Source organism: Panicum virgatum, chromosome 3K (genome assembly GCF_016808335.1).
Source record: "Panicum virgatum strain AP13 chromosome 3K, P.virgatum_v5, whole genome shotgun sequence".
Taxonomy (NCBI): domain Eukaryota; kingdom Viridiplantae; phylum Streptophyta; class Magnoliopsida; order Poales; family Poaceae; genus Panicum; species Panicum virgatum.
Genome location: NC_053138.1, coordinates 56,157,193 through 56,179,151, shown reverse-complemented (window position 1 = coordinate 56,179,151; position 21,959 = coordinate 56,157,193). Strand labels below are relative to the sequence as shown.

Here is a 21,959-nt window from a genome sequence, read left to right as displayed (position 1 = left end):
ATGTTGGTGTTGGGAAATCAAATTTAGAAGGTTCTGGATTTGCTCACGTTTAGTTGAGAAACCAAATTTAGACGGTTTTGGATTTCCAAGAAAAAACTTGATGTCGGATAGTTGTTGCATATACTTTTTTTTACCACATTTCCACATTTTAGTATAATATATTATACAATATGTGGTTGGAAAGTGGCGGTGGGATGTTAAATTCTAAGCTAAATAGCCTAGTTTATTAAGTACTCCAGGTTTCAATTCCTCCAAAACGAGAGGATCCAAACGGCCCCTATAGCAATCCCAGCATAGAATTGCCAAACGGCCCCTCGATGAAGCCTGGAGCGGCGGCAAATCTCTGTGACCGATCAACCCAAGAAATCCCGGCTCCGTGTGCTCACGCGTAAGGGCCGTGTGGTTGGTGACAAGTGGAGGACGCGGGTGAATTATTTCTCCTCAACCGCGTCGCGTCGCGCGTGGAGTCGTCGTCCTCCCAGGTCGCCAAAGCCAAAGATCTCTGGCTTTGGCTGCTTCTTGTTTTTGCATCCGCGAGGGCAAGGACCCACGCCGCACTAGCAGAGAATTGAAGCTAGTCGATCAGAAAGCGGGGAACACTTGGTGTTTCCTGTAGTTTTCCCTACGCCTTCTCTGATGCCTTTTGCTCTCGTTTCCTTCGTTCCATGGCGTATCCTCGTCCCTCTTCTTCACGCGTTGGAGTGTTGGGAGTCCCTACGCGTCCATGGATGGATGGATGACTATCGTTGATCCTTGGCGAGTCTGCAGTGGGCAGGGTCGTGTTATTTTCTTTAAAATATAATATATAATTAAAGTTGTAAACGAACTGTCAGGGGATTTCCATATTGTACACAAGGAAAGTGATTAGGACACCGGCAGACTAGTCTGTGCAGGGAAAGAAAATCCGTAGGTTGCGCGAGTAGGAACCATCAGAGACGCCAAGCTTGTGGAGGGCTAGTCTGCCACACTCTGATCTTCTGACAGGTATGCCTGCTTCAGGCCACTCGAAGGATTTGGTGACGTGTTGCACATCTTTTTTTTTTGCTGGATCGCTACCTTTAATTTCATCCCTTGCCACTCGAAGGATTTGGTGACGTGTTGCACATCTTTTTTTTTTTTTTGCTGGATCGCTACCTTTAATTTCATCCCTTGAATCTGCGGACCAACAGGTTTCAATGTAATGTGCTTACATGTATAAATATTCGTTCTGTTCTTCTCGACGCCAGTAGAATCTGATGTAGTAAGCTTGCTCCTCATCTATCTCTAGATTAGGAAAATCATACAAAATTTATAAAACTATGTGCTTTGGATCAAATCAATCGTCAATCCTATTTTCGGTAGGAACTGTTGACAATTGAATTCATTTTTTTCTCATTATTTCATTGTTCATACTAGTGTGGAAAGACAGCCCTGGGGAAGAGTGGTTCTTAATCATTTTCCCTAGGATTCATTAATTCTCTTTCTCGATGGAACAACTTCCATTGAGTTTCTGCAACTATCCTTTCCCTTTGACTTCTTATTTGAGAATCACTTAGTCTTTTTTTGAAAAAAAAAGATCTTTGGCTCAGAATTGTCCATTTTCATTCCAGGGTTTCTTTGAATTTGGAAGTTAACACTAAGCAAGTTTACATGCCAAGGCTCAATATAATCAAATCTACACTTAGCAAGTTTACATGCCAAGGCTCAATATAATCAAATCTGTAGTGTCTACCAATTTCGCTATATTTCCAATTTTTCTTTTCTTTGAAACTAAGATTCCTTGTATAATTTCATCCAACTACTAGTTTTTCTAATAATTAAATTTATTATTCGACGTAGTCTACTAGGTTCAGGACGAATATAACAGACTATGTTGAGCTAAGAGCATTTTCCGTTTTTAATTCATGCCTATAACAGACTATGTTGAGCTAAGAGCATTTTCCGTTTTTAATTCGTGCCTTCTTCTCCCACTATGTTATTTGAATGCGCCAACGTGTCATATAAGTTTTGGAGAGAGAAATGTGGCCTTGAATCAGTTAACATAATTCTAGAACTTGAATGAAGATAGCGATTAAAAAAATCACCAACATCTTTCCCATTTATTTGAGAGCAGCAGCCTAGAATATTAATGTAGGTAGTTTACTGAATTACATGACACATTTCGTTCTCAACAGACATGTTCAGTTGTTCACCACGTCTAGAAACATATTTTATGGCCCACTAAGTGGCAAGACATGAACTGGATGAACAACACTTGAAATTAAACAAAGCTTCAAAACATTCGCCAATAACAAAATCTGAAAGTTGAATGAAAGAATGTCGTCACTATACATATCTCAACAACATTTACTGGATTGCCGATGTTATCAGTTATCCTGACCTTGCCATTCCATTCTCCATAGAGAACATATTCAGATGATTTATCAACAATTTAACCGATCGGAGCCTTTGGCATATCCAACTTTTCCCCATCGCCCCGCGTCGCTTCTCCTCGGGGCGGCTCAAGCGGAACCCCAGCCCTAGTGTTGCTAGCCCTCTAGCACTGATCTTGCCCCCTCGCTGTCACCCAAGTGGCCGCCGGAAGCCCGTGCGGCCGCAAGGAAGGTGGCTGTAGGACTCAACCACCCTCCTCTTCTTTTCTCCCCCTTCGCGCTCTCTTTGGGGCAGCCTATGGCCATGTCTGAGGCTAGCTCCGGGTAGGGATTGGCCGGATCCGCCACCTCGGCCCCCGGATCCACCTCCCCGTGCTCTCGGCGTGCCAGGAACTTGCGGCCGGCGCACGGCGTGTGTCTGGTGGCGGGTGGCGCATGCGTTGGGTTGCGGCTCGGCCAGTGCACATCGTCGTCTAGCAACGGAGGCGTCCGCAACCACCAGCATGGCATGGCTCGACGCTGTTGCAGCCGTCCGCGACCGACACGCGGCGACTGCTGTCCTGGTGGTGTCTCGGGCGTGGCGGGCGGGTGGGCTCCTAGGTGACGGCATCTTTGATCTGTGCGATGGTGTGTTGGCGGCACCGCGGTGACTTGGCTGACAGCGGTTTGCTTGATCGTATGTCAGCATCGTGGTGGTGGCGTTGTTGAATACGGCCGTGCGAGGCTCCCTAGCAGTGCCATGGTGGTGGGGCTGGCAGTGCCGGCTGTTTCATTACACTACACGGTGACGATGCGGGTGAAAACCCATCTTCTTGGGACGGTGTCGATGGCGCCTTTGGCGTCATATCCTTCCTTTAAGGTGGCGGCGGGCATCTCTGCCGCGCGGAAGGTATTGTTTGGCAATTCCAGCAGAGATACTTGCTTCGGGGTGGCTGCTTTTGAAAGGGCGCTTTTCTTTCTTTTTTCTTTTAAAATAAATTCCAGTCTGCAGCGTCGGTTGTGTGGCGGCTCGCGTCAACATCTCAATCCGACTGAATGGAGATCCGTTGAGGCTCATGTTGATATCTCAATCCAACCAGGCAAATTTGAGAGAGATCTGGTTGATGTCCCAATCCAACTGGATGATGTTGTGTGTGTTGAGTTAGTGTGAGTAGCACGCTGGCGTGTTCGGCATGGGTTGATATCCCAATCCAATCGGCTGATGTTGCGTTTTTCTTTTTTCCGGTCTGAGTTTATTCTTCTTATTAATATAATTGGCAGTTTTTCAATCCGGTTATCTGGTTCGTTTTAAAAAATAACTGATCGGTGCTTTATTTTTTTAAAATTTGTTTGTTTTTCACTTAGCCACTCTACACAATGCTGGTTCTGCTCCCAGTTCCGGTGTCTCATGACAGCCAGGCACTTTGAAGATGCCATGTCTTGGGTGCATAGGACAGTATGCCAGAGCTCTGACAGTACAGAGAGATCGAGGCATCAAAGTGACCGACGAAAAGGCTGCGCGGTAATTTGCGTGGGTCCGAACATTAGCCCAGCAATAATTTTGAAGGCTAATATTTTCTATAATTGATAGGCTAAGAATTATTCTAAGATGAGCTATTTGGATGCATAGCCTAATGCCCATCTTCTCTCTTCCATTCTCATATCTAGACGTGAGTGCAGACTCACCTTTTTCGTGGGGTCCATGTAAATTAGCCGTTAGCACCCTTCGGAGGGGATAAGAATTTTGGGAGGGCTAATTCACTTCAGCCCAAAATTATCCCACATGTTTGGATGCATGAGAGATAATTTAGAGCTAGAATGTAAGGGATAAAATTTATGTCATGTATCCAAACAGGGTCCTAGTCCGGTTCCTATGATTTCTCCAAGAGCGTGGCTGAGCGGGCTGGGCTGGGCTCATTATGCAGTTTTCGAATGGTTTGAAACCGGTTCGCAGGCTTCTGCACACAACGTTCTCCTTTCTATCGAAATGCACTATACATTTCTCACTTTCGGTTTAGTTCCAACAACAATTCCAGCATCTAAAAAGTGCTAGCACTTTTGATTCGAAAAAAAAAGTAATAGCACTTCTAGAAGCTGGACGAAAACATCAAGAAATAAATATGAGTTGCAAGGTATTTGATTTAGTTATTTAGATGATCCAAATTGTTGTCTTAATGTAGATGATCGAAGTTGAGAACTAGGTTCAGCCACCCGCTAGCAGGGGGGCAAGCTGCCTTGGTCCATAGGCTTGATTGGCTTGTAGACACCAAGTTCCCAGATCGACACGATCGAGGGTTGGAGGATCAAGGAATAGGAATATCGGAGATAAGATCTCAGCGTGCATAAGGAAGGAAGAAAATGGACTCTTACTATAATTCCTCTATAATCCTACTAAGATTTGTACCTGTAATTCTATTAAGACTCGTACCTTCTAACCGACTAATGATTCCGCCCTCTAGAATATATAAAGGAGGGTAGGAGTGCATAGATCGACAGAATGACCTCAAACCTAAACTAGACAAAATAACACACAAACACATGGTGCAATATATAACACCCTAAACAGTATGTAGAGTATTATGCCACTCTAACGGTTTTCAGGTCACAGGTGTTTCCTGACAGTTTTCAACCATAAGTGCTCGCTATTCTAGCAGTGGATACTCCAACTCTGCCCAATCTACTATCTTGGGATACAGATCGGTTGACCTCACGGTAGGTTGCGGGGTATAAAACACCGACGAGGCTGTTACCGTCCCCCGAATGATATCATATTGGATTGGCTGGCGTCGCCACTGCCAGCAAGTCGATGTCTTGCTCTGTCCATCACAACTGTATTTTTTTCGCGCATGTCGTGCGGCGGTGTCGGCGTGGCTTCGCCCCACCCCTCGTTCTGAACGCACGTGTGCGTGCCTTGGTAGACGACGTCGAACAGCATCGGGTCCTCGTCGGTCCGCTGCACCGACTTCACAGCCAAGCATCCCATTGTACGGTGGTATGTGCATCGGTAGTAGGACCTGTAAAATTTATTCGACGCAGGTCAGTTTCAAAGTTTCTAAGCTGCAGTTGTGAATCTTGCCAGAAGAAAAGGAGAGGTTTTAATTGTGAACTCGGAGCAAGATTAACAAGAAGGATTGTAGTATTGTTCCAATGACCCTATCTTTTTTCTTTATCTAAAAAATGAACCTATCTGACAAGTGGAGGCCAATCATTTAAAAATAGACCTTGACAGTCAGGGGTTCATGACGACCAAGGTCCTTTGGCTTGTGATTTGTGTCTCTGAAACTCTACTTCCTATCTTAGTGAAGGGCAGAGCTGTGCCAATTTGGTTCAGAAAAAAAATCATTTGAAAATAGAAGGAAGGCTACAGGCCTACAACGTTCAGGAAGAATGGTCTATCTAACTCAAAAGCAGACACAAATTATTTAGATTATTTCACTTGCCAGAAACACAAACGTGCAGATTTAGGCTCTGAAAAGAAAACAAATACATATTCCATTAAGATGCGCTAACCTTGGGAACTTGGCTCCAAGAACATTCTTCTGGCCGTACTTCCTCCAGCTGGAACCGTCGTCTATTGGGTTGCCGTTGCTGGGGTCCGACCTCAAGGTTATCTGAACCCTCGTCTTCTCCTGCACCTTCCTCTTCTTCGACACCTCCCTGTGAAAAATTAATCAAATTTTGCCATATGGCAATGAATTCAGGTGGGGGATCCACCCACCCCGGATTGACCTTAAGAAAGTTTGATGATAAAGGTAAAGTGTATGCCATGACGGATCGCATGAGTTTACAACAAACTTATCAAGTGACAAAACATACATTGATAATGTATGTATCTGATAGTATAATTCTAGTGTATTTTTATACACATTTATTTAAAGTTAGAGAAATTTGACTTCGGACAACAGTAAAACACCATACATTTTGAAAATGGAGGGATTACAGTTGAGAGACAAATTGTTGAGTTTTTACCTGGTGTGTTGATCAACATTGCTAGTGGAACGTGGATGTGCCAAACTTTCCTGCATTTTTTTTATACCAGAGTAACATATGCATTATGCATATCAGCTGAATGCCGTAAAAATGAAATAAAGGAGCTGTCTACCTAGCACAGGCTATTGGCTTCTACTTGCCAGTTGCCACATTTGAATTTTATTAACGGGAGAAGCCCGGTTTACCCCTCCAACTATCACAAAAGCCCAATTTTCAACTTTGAACTATAAAACCGGATAACAAAGGTCATCCACCTATTGAAACCGGATAAATTTGGCCTCTTACATGGTTTTGAAGGTGGTTTTCTATTTTGTAAGAATAAAAAATATTTAAATTTAAACTCATAAGTAACTCATTTTAAATAAAAAAATACGAAATGGGTATCAAATTTTTTCTAAAAATGTAATTTATCTATTGGCATGATATTTTTCAGTTATCCAGATCTATTTTTTTATTTTCATAATATTTGGTTGCTTGTAGTTATGTCTATTATTTTTGAATAGCTAAGATCCAAATAGAGCAATAATACATAGGTTGTATTTTTAGAAAAATTTTGATGTTAGTTTCATATTTTTCTGATTTAAAATGAATTAGTTTTGATTTTTTAGATCTAATTAGAATTTTTATTTTTTTTAAAAAAAATACAAAACCACCTTGCAAACCACCCAGGGGTCAAATTTATCTGGTTTCGACAGTTGGATGACCTATGTTATCTGATTTTGCAATTAAGGGTTAAAAATCGGATTTCTGCAATAGTTCGATGGTGTAATTCGGACTTTTCCCTATATTAACATGCATGCAAAGTAACTTTATTTTAGAAAAGAATGAGTGTTTTTTAGGTGTTTAGCATCCAAGTTAAAGGTGTTCCAAAATCCAGGTATTCTTAGGGAAGCTCAACAACCAATAGTTAGAGCCAGTTCAGTGCAGCTCCGACCGGTTTCAGCTTCTCCAACGTCTGCTACTGTACCGCTACTATACTGTTCACTGAATCTATATAGACTGCAACTATTACAAAGAGGTGGCTACCTCTACAAGGTGAGGCACATGTCCTCATCTACAAAATGAACGCCGCCGTACTTGTTTCATTCCATCACTGCTGTAGTGCAATGAAATAATAGTGAAACACACTTACTTTTTTGGTAACCTTAATTACCTCCCTCTTGCTGCTGCATTCTGCACCACCCCATGCGAGCATCTCGATAATTTGTCGTGTTGTTGGCCTTTCTGCCCGATCAAGTTTCACGCAGAGTAGACCAATCTCAAGGCACCTTCTTATTTGTTGGCAATCAAATTCTCGAGAGGTATACCCTTGTACATTTTCGAGCCTATTTTTCCAGTTCGTAAGTACCTTGAAGCCAGATCACAAACCTAGAATGTTAGTATTACTATGCAGAGGGAAAATTTAATAGCATTCATTTGGAAAAGGGGGCATCCTCCCTGAAAGTTGAAACATAGTATACTTACAAACTCAATGAATTCCTGGGATGATGTTTCGACCTTATCTGGGTAGTGCTTGTCTCCTGTAGTTATCTCTATGATTATTACGCCCAAACTGAATATATCTAACTTCTTTGTGATTATGCCTCTGTTTAAGTATTCCGGTGACATGTAACCCCTTTATTGCAACATGAGTGGGTCAACTCTGAAGCCTTATGAGAAATGTAAATAAAAAGGCACTTGGTGATGACAAAAGGTTGAATCTAAGAGGCATCTGACTTACAATGTTCCATACTGATTTTTTGTGATGGTTCGAGTTTGTAGCTCACCGAAGAGCCTAGATAAACCAAAGTCAGCAATTTTTGGCACCATATTATCATCGAGCAATATGTTTGCAGGTTTAAGGTCCCTATGAATAATAGGGGTACCAGCTTGCCACTCCTCATGAAGATAATGTAAACCATAGCATATACCCCTAATAATTTTGTAGCGTGTATCCCAATCAAGTCCAGAAGATGCATCTACAGTTATAATACGCATCTGAAGTTATATCTGAAATCACATATGGTTGTTCTCTGGATAGTATGTGAATAGGATTCTAACCACATAAATTGAAATTTGATGCTTGAATGACTCAATGAAAGAAAAAAAGAACACGATACACCCATGGTGTTGGGTTGCCATACCGGAAAGATGCTTGCAGAGGCTTCCATTAGGCATGTACTCCAAGCAAAGCAGCCTTTCTGACTTCTCAGCATAAACGTATTTCCCGTTGGGCAGTTGTACAAGTTCCTTCTCTGTTTCAGAACAGTATCCTACAAGTTGCACTATGTTTGGATGTTTAAGCCTCATGAGATGACGGGCTTCGTTCTCATATTGCTTATCCTGAAGTCCTGACGTTGTCCATGTAAGCTTCTTCACAGCTATTGTATCCCCATTTGCTAGAACTCCCTGTTTAATCTCTGATATTATTGGTATGGATAGCAGTTTCCTGATCGACAAAGTTTGTTATAGAAAGAATAGGATTTAGTCTTACCTTATACACCCTACCAAAACCACCTTGTCCAAGTAGCCTCTCATCAGAGAAATCATTTGTGACCTCTCTCATATCTTTTAATGAAAGACTCTGTAGATTCAAACGTTGATTGTGTAATATGCTCTTCTCTGGCTTATTATGTCCGCCAGACTCATCGTCCATGTTAGCTCTGTTTTCTGAGAAGAACACCAAACACTTTTAGATGATAACGAACATCCTTTTTTTTGTCGCGTTCTTTCCCACGGATTGAATAGTGCCTTCAACAAGTCTTGCTGTTATAACTTGTGACTGAATGATTATTCCACCAAAACAGGATAACTGTACAACAGAACACATAACAAACTGTTGCTTCTACCAGGTGGCTCCAGAGAGAGAGAGAGAGAGGAAGCAAGCTTACTACATCAGGAGTCAGATCCCGGCGCACTGTTCTGGCGATTAAGATAGTGAGGAAAAGTCTGAAAAAATCCAGGAAGAAACGCTCCGAGGAACACAAATAATGAAGCTGAGAGAAGGTTGAAGGTGTTCTTGTCACAGTCCAGAGATTCAAGGCAAGATGAAGCGGGTTGCTAGAACACTAGCTAGGAGAAAGTACACTTGAAAGACAAGTCTGAGCACTAACCTGGTTTTGGTCCGATGGAGATGCTGCTGCTGGAAAAAGGCTCCACCTCCCACCAGGGGCGTGAAAAACGAGGCCGGCTGTCCTTCAATGACGCGGTTGGCTGCTTTAACAAAGTGGTCTCGACGTCGGCAGCCGAAAGAGGGTCGTTCGGTGGTGATCGTACCTTCTTTTTGTTTAATACTACAAGTTGGCAAATGGCAACAACAAGATTCGCTCATACCGGGCCCAATAGAGATGAATAACCCAACTAGCTATATTCCCTTCAATATATATATACAAGTTCCCCATCCCTGCATACTAAGGTAAACTATTGATCACTAGTTCAGGAAAAAGGGGGTAAATCAATCTCTACGATTAACCTGTATGTGTATTTTTCAGTCTTTATGCCCATTTTAAAACTGAAGTAATTTTTTTTCGAAACATACACAAACAAGTCCCTACCCACGAGCACAAACTAAGCAGGCAGGTCCTGAGATTGAGATTACACCACAACAAATGTAACCAACCAAGTTCAGTTTGTAAAACGAATTAAACAATTGGTTTTGAGAATACGTATGTGAAACTTGTTCAACTTATAGAAAATAAAAAATAAATCCAATCTACTTGATTTTATTGTAGCTATGGATACACAGATTATAAGAACCGAGTCGTACCTTATGCATGGTAGAGTAGGATTACTTTTCACCTCTATGTTGAGGCCTTAAGGGCGAAACGAAATGCGGCAAGTACGCCAATCGTATCCATACTAACGCGCAACATGCCAGAGTCATGAGCCCCGACCGAGAAATGAGCGTCGCGCGTCGTAGGCAACAGCTTTGCTGACTTGTCAGTTGTCACGTGCTCTCGATTGCGCACGGGTGACGGGACACTGCTATTGGAAAATTTTTGGAAAAATTCCTTCTACGGCTCTAGAAAAAATAGAGCTCCCATCTATGGCCCTGGAAAAATGAGACTTTCTTATTTGACATCAATTTTATTTTCTTATCCCCTCTATAGCCCTACCGTTACCTCCATGAGCAACTTCCTTTCGTTTCTTCAGTTGTCGTGAGAGTTTGGACTGGAGCAGGCACATGTGCCGGTAACAGCAGCAGCACGCGCGCCTCCACCGTGCCGCATGACCTGCACGCGGCTGCGGCCCTGCTATTGACGCTATTGGCGCCGCGTGCCTCCTTCCGCTCCCGTTCGAAGCAGCAGGACTGCGCCTCCTCAGCCTTGCCCTTGATGCGTGGCGGCAGCCTCAGGAGCTGCTCTAGCGTGGTGCGCACGCCCGCGTGGGCGTCCTTGTGGCCACTGGCGACGCCCCGCCCTGCCTCTACCTCCGCCTCCACGACTGCCTGCTGGAGCCGCTCGGCGAGCTCCGCATTGCGCGCGGCCAGCCCAAGCCAGCCAGCACTACCTGCAGGCGCCGCGCCACCGCGCGCCCCACCGCCGACCGCACGACACACGCCTCATCCTACTCCTCGTGGCTATTGGCGACACCCCGCCACGCCTACGCCTCGGCGATCGCCTGCCGGAGCAGCTGAACGAGGCCGGCCTTCGCCGCCCGCCCTTGCCACTGACAAGACCGCCACCGAAATTCGCCGTGTTCAAAGCCTCTCCGCGGTCGATTCCTTCAACGGGAAGCTTCGTCCCCATCCTCTCGACCCCCCCACAGCTCAACTCCAGCTCACCATGCGCCGCATCGAGCCGCCGCCGGTGAACACCAATCAGCTTCCAGCGCCACTGCCTCTACCCCCACGGTGAGAATCTCCACCGCCGCTCCCTCTGTTCCGTCCAACCCGACAAAAGAGTTCGCTGCAGCCTCACCGTGCTCGTGTGCTCGCCATCGCCGCGCGTTCCACACTGGGTTGGCTAGGAAGGGGAGGCAGAACGGAGGCGTTGGAACCCGGCCGCCACGGCGTAGCGCTTGCGCGGGAGCCGAGGGTGGCGAGCCGGGCGAAGAGCTTGAGCAGGCGGCGGCAACAAGAGCGGAGGGAGCGGTCGAAGGTGGCGGCGAGGGCGGTGGGCGCGGACGGTGGAGGGACATGAGTAGGCTTCCCCGGCGCTTGGTCGCAACCAGCCTAGCGCGGCGGCGGCGCAGGCACACGGCCCCACCCCAGTGTGGTGGCACAGCGACATGCCGCCCTGGCCGACGGTGCGAGCAACCGGCGGCGCGGATGGCCGGCGGGGAGAGCGGCCGGTGGCGGGGCAAGGCGCGCCTACGACAAGGTTGGAACCGCAGGCGGCAGGCAATGGCGCTGCAGGAAACAAATGGAAGTTGCTCACGGATGTAACGGTAGGGCCATAGAGGGGAAAGAAAATAAAATTGGTGTCAAATAAGGAAGTTTCATTTTTCCAGAGCCATGGAGGGGAGCTCTATTTTTTCTAGGGCTGTAGAAGGAATTTTCCAAAAAATTTAACTACCGACTCTAATCTTTTCATTATCATGGTTAAAGTTAGAGAAGAATAGAGGGGGGTGTGGCACTTCATCGAATATGTATGGTAGTCAAGGAAACGTGGTGAAAATTTAGAAGTGATCAATGATTATGACTTTTTTCTTGGTGCGGACACACACAGAGATCAGAACGTGGCTACGCCCGTTCAAATGTTGGTGGTGAGCAGTCGATGTTGCTCACACGTAAGGCCTCGTGGTTGGTGAGAAGTGGAGGACGTGAGCGAATTTCTCCTCAACCGCGTCGCGTGTGGACTGTGGAGTCGTCGTCCTCCCGATCGCCAGAGATCTCTGGCTTTTGCTGCTTCTTGTTTTGCGTCCGCAAGGGCAAGGACCCACGCCGCACTAGACAAGATCACAAGAGAAGCTAATCGATCACAAAATTTTTTTTCAGTCACAAAATAGGTTTTTCCCCTACAGCGGGAATTGAACCACTTGAGGCGCCGCTGGTGTTTCCTGGTATTTTTTATGTCTTCTCTGATGCTTTTTGCTCTCCTTTCCTTCGTTCCATGGTGTATCCTCATCTCTTCTTCACGCGTTGGGAGTGTTGGGAGTCCCTACGCGTCCATGGATGACTCCCATGTTGATCCTTGGCGGGTCTGCAGTGGGGTTGTGTTTTTTTCTTTAAAATATTATGTAAAAGAACAACCAGAGATTCGCCTATTATTCAGGAGAGCGGCGAAGATCCGAGGCTACTCTGCCACGCGCTCTGTTCGTCTGACATAATAGGTTCAATGTCCAAATGCAGGTATGCATGCTTCAGGCCACTCGAGAGATTTGGTGCCGTGTTGCACTTTTTTTTTTGCTTGATTGCTACCTTTGTTCCTCTTGGATCTGCAGACCAGCAGGTTTAATGAGCTGACATATATAGATATGTGTGCTTCTCGACGCTAGTAGAATATGATGTAGTAAGCTCGCTCCTCATCACCTCGACGGCCGTGCTGGCATAAATAGAGGCATGTGCGAAACTTTAAAGTGAGGTATACTAGGCTAACTAAAAAGAATAATTAAATATTAAACATACTATAATATATGGGATGAAATACATCAAGAATTGTATCTATATTTATTTTTAGTTGTATAGTCTTTACTTAAATAGATTCATTCTTGTCGTGTTTTTTGAAATCAAATCTTCACTCATAATCAATCTTCTCCAATATGTCACTCTCAGGTGCTATCATGGTCAAATCATTAAGTCTTTCTTGGATCATTGTAGAACGCATGTAGGACTTCAGTAGCTTCAATTTAGAAAAGCTTCGTTCTACTAAGGCAACAGTCACATGAACGGTCAATAGAACTCTATATGCATTAGTTGCATTGGAAAAACAATTATGGCGCTTCAGAAAGTTCAATATCTCAACAGGGTCCATATTTTCTTTTGGAACGAAATTTTGAAGAAATTTCAACTCGATATAAAGTTCATTAGCATCAATATCAGATTTTCCATCTTTTAAAAAGGCAGCCTCGAGATTTTCACAAAAAAGATTTCAGCCACTAATTATCCAATGGCTATAATTCGTCAGAAGTATAAATAAGAAAACTTTGGGTAACCTTATACTGCTTCGGCGGCTGCCGCAGCGCGGCTTGAGCTCGACCCTCGGTGTTGACATGTTGTGACTCGTGAAGATGATTGGATGAATCGGCAGTCGGTACAGGAAGTCAAAAGACGGGAAGGCTATATATCACCTAGGCTACAAACGTGGAATCCATCGCCTGAAGGATTAGTTGGGCTGTTTTAATTCTATTTGGCCCAATTGCGTTGTATGCAGGCCTTTAACCTTCTTTTCTTTTGCCATACATTCGCATGCGAATTAGTTGGCCAGTTGCATGCTGCAGCATGTACATGCATGCGTAGTTGTACATTATCCTCTCATTATCGTATTATTTATTCACTTCCTTGCATCTGCGTGTTCAGCAGCAGCATGCACATGCATGCATGGCTGGACATTAGCTTCTCTTTATTTTATTATTTATTCATTTATGTCTATGTGTTAACCGTGAATTTATGTTTCTTTTATAATTTACTTATTTTATATATTAACTTGTTTAATATGTGTATATATGCTTATAAGAATATTTCTTTTGATGTAGATACATTTGTTGCTTATGTCTGTGTGTAACTAATTTATTCGCAATGTTCAATTATTTATTTGCTTTGTAGATTAAATTGTTCTGTGATGTTGATTCTATTGTTCGTGATATTATTTTTCATTATTTATATATACAATAAAATATTCGCACTTTTAAAGTTTTTGTTCATTGCATATTATTATTTGTTCGTGATGTTTAATTTTTTGTTTGTAAAAATAATTATTTATTCATGTTGTAAAATATTTGTTCGTATTATTTAAAATTAATTATACAATATTAAAAAAATATTATTCAAACATAGGCAAGTGTGGTCTTATTTTGAAGATCTTGTCATAAGAAAGATAATAGTGCAATCCAAATTTTATTTGGATGCTTAGTTTGATAGTTATAGTTTTTTTAATTTTAAAATTGCATGCGACGTCATGCTAGTTGTCCTTTACTGCATGCACATCATCTCTCCTCTTTTGCTGGCACTATACATGCATGCGCCTGATGGCCCATCAAGTGATGGTTGAACCGTTGAAGGGCACCTTAATATTAATTTAGCTTGTTAGGTCCAACTATTAACTTTGCCTACGTGGGAGGGCACGCTTTTGATTAGAAAATGTGTCCCCTGAAGTGACAGGTGACCACGCCGGTCAAAAGACGGCACGACAACTGAACAGGCTGTCGCCGCGACAGGCAGAGTCAGGATTCCTCGGTGTCGTGGCCTTTTGTTTTGGTCGTTTGCATTTGGGCTGAGGAAAGGAGCTAAACTGGTTAATGGGCTACTTTATATACTGGGGCCCTAGAAAAATAGGGGTCCTGTGCGGCTGCACAGGCCGCACGCCCTGGGCCCGGGCCCACACACATACACACGAGCGCACGCGCGCACACAAATCGTATAGATTTTATGGAACCATGTGTTATGGCTCGAAATTGTAGTTAATTCTATTTTCATAGGATTTGTGGACAACTAAATCTAATTTTTTCTATTATTTGACTATCCATAATAGTGTGGAAAGAAAGCTTGATGAAAAGTGGCCTGGCCTTGAGTCTCGGGCCCTTTTGCCTTAGGATTCAATAAATCTCTTGCTATTAATTCTCTTGCTTGATAGAAACATTTTCTATTAAGTATATGCACCTATCCTTATCCTTTGGCTTCTCGCTAGACAATCACTCGTTTTCTTAAAACAAGATATGGATCAAAGTGCCAATCGTGTGTACAAGCAAAACAATCTAGAAAACATTTCAAGAGTTTAGAGGAAAGAGAGATTTGGCACCATTAGATCATATTCATTTAGATCTATACGAGATGAATGGATTGTTGGCTAGAGGAGGCAAAAGATATTTTATGACTTTGATAGATGATGCTAGACATTATTGCTATATTTATTTGCTGAAAATAAAAGATGAAGCTTTTCACTACTTTAAAATTTATAAGGCCGAGGTTGAGAACCAATTTGAGAGAAAGATCAAGTATTCACGCGATGATCGTGGAGGAGAGTACATCTCCAATGAGTTCTCTCATTTCTGTGCTGAACATGGTATAATCCATGAGGTCACATCACCATATTCACCTCAATCAAATTGGGTGGCTGAGAGAAAAAATTGGACACTTACAGAGTTGGTAAACACCATGTTAGAGAGTTCTGGTATGTCCTATGAATGATGGGGGGAAGCTATTTTGACAGCAAACTTTGTCCTTAGTCGAGTTGTGACAAAGAACAAAGATGTCACTCCTTATAAGTGATGAAAAAGGCGTAAGCCTAATGTCAATTTTCTACGCACGTTAGTCAATATACCAGCGCCAAAAAAGAGAAACTTGGACCCAAGATAATTGATTGTGTGTATTTGGATTACGCACAAAACAACACAGCTTATAGATTTTTAGTTGTGAAATCAGATTCTCCTGATGTGAGTGTATACACAATCATGGAGTCGCGTGATGCTTCATTCTTTGAGAAAGTTTATCCTATGAGAACGGCAAGCAACAGTGAAACTCAGATTTATACTCAAACTGAAACAACAATCTTTTGTTGATGACTTTATTATTTATCTTGTGGATGATGTGCAAAAAATACTTCTAGAGACTTGTGCATCTCCTGTTGCAGAGTATTGGAAAGGGGCAGTCCATAGTGAGATGGACTCCATCATGTTCAATGGGACTCGGGAGATCACTGATTGTCCAAGCGGGTGCAAACCAGTTGGATGTAAGTGGATCTTTAAAAAGAAAACGAGACCTGATGGTACTATTGAAAACTACAAGGCAAGACTTGTGGTCAAGAGCTATACCCAAAAGGAAGGAGAAGATTTCTTTGATACTTACTCTCTAGTAGTCCGGATTGCAACAATTAGAGTACTGTTTGCGTTGCCAGCTTCCTATGGTTTACATGTCCATCAAATGGATGTAAAAACATCTTTCCTTTATGGAGAGATAGATGAAGAAATATATACGAAGCAACCGGATGGCTTTGTGCAGATTAATAAAATCCATATATGGCCTAAAGCAAGCACCTGGACAGTGGCACGAAAAATTCGACACAACTTTAACATCTATAGGATTCAGTGTGAACGAGGCAGATAAGTGTGTACTACTGTTATGGTAGGGTGAAGGTGTTATATTGTGTTTATACATTGATGACATATTTATATTTGGGACCAGCACTGCTGTGATTGAGGAGATCAAGACTTTCCTATCTCGGTGTTTTGATATGAAAGACATGGGTTCAGCAGATGTAATTTTGAATATTAAATTGATTAAAAATAAGAATGGGATTACATTGAGTTAATCTCACTACACATAGAAGGTCCTTAGCCCGCTTTGGCTTTGCAGACTATAAGATTGCTCCAACTCCCTATGACACAAGTGTGAAACTTCAAAAATTCGAAGGATAGGGAAGAGATCAATTGAGATATTCACAAATAATTGGATCCCTTATGTATTTGGATGGTGCGACTAGACCAGACATCTCCTATGCTGTGAGCAAACTGAGCCAGTTCATGTCAAACCTAGGAGATGATCATTGGAAAGCACTCGAGCTAGTGTGTCACTATCTGAGAGGTACTTCAAATTATGGAATTCAGTACTCGGGATACCCACCAGGGTTAGAGGGGTATAGTGATTCCAATTGGATCTCAGATGCGGACGACATCAAAGCTACTAGTGGCTATATATTCACTCTAGTAGGTGTTGCAGTTGCGTGGAGGTCCTGCAAACAAATAGTCTTGACAAAATCAACGGCTGAAGCGGAACTTGTAGCATTGGAGGCCGCCACTAGTGAGGTTGAATGGCTTAGAGAGCTGCTTATGGACTTGCCTTTGCTTGAGAAGCTGCTACCACCCATCCTAATGTATTGAAATAACCAATCAATGCTAGCTCAGGTTATGAATACAAAGGATAATTCGAAATCCAACAAGCAAATTAAGTGGAGGCTTAAAACTATCAGAAAAATGAGAAACTCCGGAGTAATAGCTGTGAGCTATGTGAGAACTAAAAATAATCTGGCAGACCCTTTCACAAAAGGATTATCACGGAATGTGATTTTTGTGATGTCTAACTACAGGGCTATGAGGCCATTTAAATTTGAGTATGTTATGCCAGAATAGTAACCTATCCTATGTGATCGGAGATTCCGTGAAGTAGGAAATAGGAAGAACAAGTTGAGGGTGTAACTCAAAGAGTACATTAAAAAAAATTACCCATGTTCAAATGACAACCATAGTACTCTTTACTGCTTGGAAGGATGTGAAAAGACCTCAGATGTCGCCTAGAAGGGGGGTAAATAGGCATTTCAACTAATTCCGCAAATTACAACTCTTAAAATAGATTGTCAGCACACTGACCGGTCAGACCGGTCAGGCAGACCGGTCAGGCAGACCGGTCACACCGGTCTAACACTTAGAACAGCTAACGAACTCACCAACCGGTCAGACCGATCTGCAGAACCTGCACAAATCAGAGTTACCTCTCCTTCTCGAGCTCTAGCACAAATACAACTTGGTGTAATGCTTTTGCATATGACATCAAGTATATTTTAAGTCCCTGCACACACAGAAATAACACACCAAAGTAGATCGAAGAAGAAGTACAAATATGAAGCTAGAGCACAAGTAGTGAGGCAAACCACAAAGGAGATATAAGGATTTATTTTCCGAAGTTCAAATTCACCTCTACGAATCCTACGTCTCCGTTGAGGAACTCGTTGGGTGTGAGTCTCTTTCAACTCTATCCCTTGAGTTGAGTCTATTTCAACCACACCTCCTTTCCACTATCTTGATCTTTTCCACCAAGGGGGCAAGATCACGCCCGTCCAGACTCTCCGCTGCTCACCACACTGTTGGGAGCTAGCCGACGACGCCTAGCAGTCTAGGAGGCAAACCTCCAAGAGTAACAAATGCAAATTAAAAGCTTTGATGTAACCAAGAGTGCTCAAGCTAGGATTGCTCACTGCAGCTCAAAATAGAGTTATCATAATGCTCAGAAAGCTCACACACACTTAGTCTCTCAACCCAACAACTAAAAGATATGAAATCTAGTTAGCACAATTCACAAAGAGTGTTGGCGAGAGCTTGCTGGCCAAGAATATGGCTTTATAAACTTAGGAATGCCAGGGAACTAGCAGCCCACGAAAGAGAGGGCCAATGGGTATAAATACCCCACTTCCAAAAACTAACCGTTTGAACTGCCAGTATAGACCGGTCAGACCGGTCCCCAGATCAGTCAGACCGATCAGTCCAAAAAAACTAGCCGTTACAACCTAGATGACCAGATCGGTCCCCCAAACCAGTCAGATCGGTCAGGGCCAGAGGAGCCCAAACCCAGGTTAAAGTGCTTCACTTGGTTCACCAAGCTGAGACTCGATCATCCAAGTAGCACAGAGTTAGTTCACAGGGTTTTCTCTCAAGGATCCTCACTTGGGTGACCTATGAGCACTTTTGACCATTGTCAATCAACCAATATTGCATCCCTCTTGATAGTACGGCATACCTATACTCAAGATTAAATGTAAAATATAATTGCATCACTTGAGCTTTGACTTTCTTCAACCATTGCCATACTTTGACTTTCTTGAACTTGGGATGACAACATTTAACTTTATCTTGAGCAAATCTATACTTGAGCTAGCGACTTAGAATTCCTATTACATTTGCAAAACTGTCCTTGGAACCTTAAGTCACTCTGATAAGTATTTGATGCATTGCATTGCTTCTCCCAACAAGACTTAGATATGATACTTCAAAAACCCCACGGACACTAGCCACTTCACCCTAGCAATTCGCACATAGTAAGCCATCGCTTCACCAAAGCTTGCTTAGTCCCTCGTACTAGTCATCTCGGTTGGTTTCTTCATCACTTACCATCATCTTATTGAGTTAGGATTTGTACATCAACAATGAATTCCATTTGTCACAATATTTGATTGCTTGTTCTTGATTGATAAGGATATTCTATTAATTGCAAGCTTCCAATGATAAGATCAATATGTGTCTCATAAGCATATGTCATCATATTGTGACTCCATGATGCCTTGCAATATTTTATTTCAACATTGATTTCTTGATGATCCCTTCACTTGTCAATCTAGCATTGCATCACGGGATCAAACACTTGCTTGTTTTGCTTTGCAATCATACTTCCAACAATATTTCCTTTTCATTTGATTACATGAGCTTTCATTTGATTACATGAGCCAAAGACATAATTCTTTTACAAATAAATTCCTACTTATGATATCTCAAACAAAAACATTAGTCCTTTAATCAAGTTTTCATTCAACTCACCAAAATCCATTAGGGGCCTAGATGCACTTTCAGGATGCCATAAAGCCTTAATGTTCTCCATTGAAAAGATATCAGCCAGGAGGATATTCTTGAAGGGGAACACCTACATGAGTCTAACTGTAGGTCGCAGTTCTTGAGATAGGGCGCTCACTCATTGAAAACTCACTAAAAGATATGGGAGCAGACCTTTAATGCTCCAGTTAGGCGAGGTCACCTTGGTAGCCTAGTATCAGCTATGACTTCAAGTGAAGTTTGACTGCACTGAAACTGGGAATTCAAGGCCTGGTCCATTCTCTTGCCACAGGAAGATGAATCTTGCTATTCTAGGTGTAAGTTCAACCCATATGGAACTTATGCTAAGATGCTAGTATAATAACAATATTATAGCACATTAATTCTTTATCCTTCTTATTCTTACTTTAGCATTGGTGGGGGGATTGCTAGAAAATAGGCCCACGAAGAGGCCCATTTTAGAAATTCCAAAGCAAGAGCGCATGACATCTAGTAGTCTCATACTGCTAGTTTGAGTTGGTGCAAGCCAACTTAAATAGGTGAGCACTCCCATATGGTTGTACAGACAACAAAGGGAAGTATGGGGCTAGTTTACATAACACGCGCTCACATATGCGCGTATATTTTCACGTGAAGAACCGTGTGACTTGTGACTTGCGACGCAGTGAGCAGCCAAGCCAGGTTGGTGTAAGCCTTTTGTCATCTGCATATTAATCTTTGGGGATTATGATTAGTATGCAGTCAATGCCATAATCCCAAGTTAAATGGGCTGTATTAATCTGAATTATTTGGGGATTACTACTGCTATTAAGTGGTGATTTTATAGCAAAAATGGTCAGCAGGGAGCTGCCTTCTCATCTATAAGAAGTCCCAGAGACATCCAAGAACACACACAAAACACACTCACATTCTCCTCTCCCTCCCTCTCCATCTGGTGAACTTTGTTGTGGTACTGAGCAGTTGATTCTTGCCAGCTCTTCTCCTTGGCAAGCACCTTAGCAGAAGGATGAGTTGTTTCTTCGAGCTGTTGCCATCGTGAAGCATGCACGAGGGATGGCAATAAGGTTTCTGGGCAGCGCAACTACGCGACTGCTCGAGTCCGATTGACTATGTTCTGTGCTACTTCAACTATGATCTGCACTGCATTGTTTCTTCATAAGGACGTAGCACTGATCAGTAAGTGTAATGGATTTTTTCATGAGTTTGATTCAGCTCTTTTTGCTCAATCCATTTTCCCATCTGAATTACATAGCAGTAGCATTGTTTTGCGTATTTTGCCTCAAATTAAAATCAGGTAGATTTAAACATATTTCCAACACCTCAAGGATGAACTCGACCCGATCTACACCAACACCGCTCTACTCCAATAAGTGGCCCCTTGCTCATGCTCTACTTGTCGCTGGTGAGCTCCCCTGGCCAATCCTCTTTCTTCTTTTGACCTCAATCAAGCTTCTTCCTCGCTGGAGACCAAGGAGAAGGCCATCCCCAAGCTTTTTCTTCATCTTCCCAAATATCTCAAGGATAAACTCTGACCCGATCTACACCAATGCCGCTCTACTCCAACAAGTGGCCCCTTACTGATGCTCTACTTGTTGCCGGTGAGCCACCCTAGCCAATCCCATTCCTTCTTTTACCCTCAATCAAGCTCCCTAGCCTATCCATGGCCTTTCACCATTGATGACCTAGAGCTTTGTAGACTCCATGCATGTCAAATCTACTAGCCAAAACAAGTTCCCCATATCCTTAGGAACCTATAGGAACAAACCACACTCGAAACCGATGCCGGAGCCTCCGCTGGCGACCTCGCCGGTGAGCCTTGGCCAACGAGTGAACAGTTCGCGACCTACTGTTGGATAGCCCGCCGGTCGTCGCCCTCAACACCGAGCCTCTGCACATAAACACATCCCTAGAATTTTCTACTGCGGACAGTCTGCCACCCTCCCTCGGATGGTCCGCAGTTCACTTCTGAATTCCACATAGGATTGGGTCATTTCTGCAACTCATCCCACACTCGTATTGCAGACTGTCCGTGATACTGTAGCACGGTAGGTACAATTTGCTGGTTTAGTGCATAAGCATGCATCATTTTGCATAATTCATATAAAATTGAATATAGCTCCGATTGATGTGAAACAAATTTTCTTAGTTTTGTCTCGATGTTCTCTACCTTTTAAAAATATGATTGTTCCCAAAACAATTATATTATTTTCCATTTTATTAAATATGTGTCTATCATGTTAATTGCATAAT

General features: G+C 43.0%; 1 protein-coding gene across 9 annotated transcripts; it reads right to left on the bottom strand.

Moving 5' to 3' along the window:
- Positions 1-4,722: 4,722 nt before the first annotated feature.
- LOC120699762 (putative receptor-like protein kinase At4g00960) lies at positions 4,723-9,582 on the bottom strand. Of its 9 annotated transcripts, none has more exons than XM_039983829.1 (9): positions 9,413-9,555; positions 9,191-9,295; positions 8,794-8,969; positions 8,444-8,708; positions 8,041-8,278; positions 7,785-7,935; positions 7,453-7,668; positions 5,841-5,987; positions 4,723-5,344 (listed from the first exon to the last, which is right to left on the bottom strand). In XM_039983829.1, exons 3-9 carry the CDS (start codon positions 8,953-8,955, stop codon positions 4,973-4,975), a joined length of 1,551 nt encoding a protein of 516 aa, XP_039839763.1. In that variant the 5' UTR covers positions 8,956-8,969; positions 9,191-9,295; positions 9,413-9,555; the 3' UTR covers positions 4,723-4,972. The 9 variants fall into 9 exon arrangements, with proteins under 9 accessions (XP_039839763.1, XP_039839762.1, XP_039839759.1 ...); XM_039983828.1 differs by having other exon boundaries at positions 8,794-9,111; positions 9,194-9,295; XM_039983825.1 differs by having other exon boundaries at positions 8,794-9,111; positions 9,413-9,554.
- Positions 9,583-21,959: the final 12,377 nt, after the last annotated feature.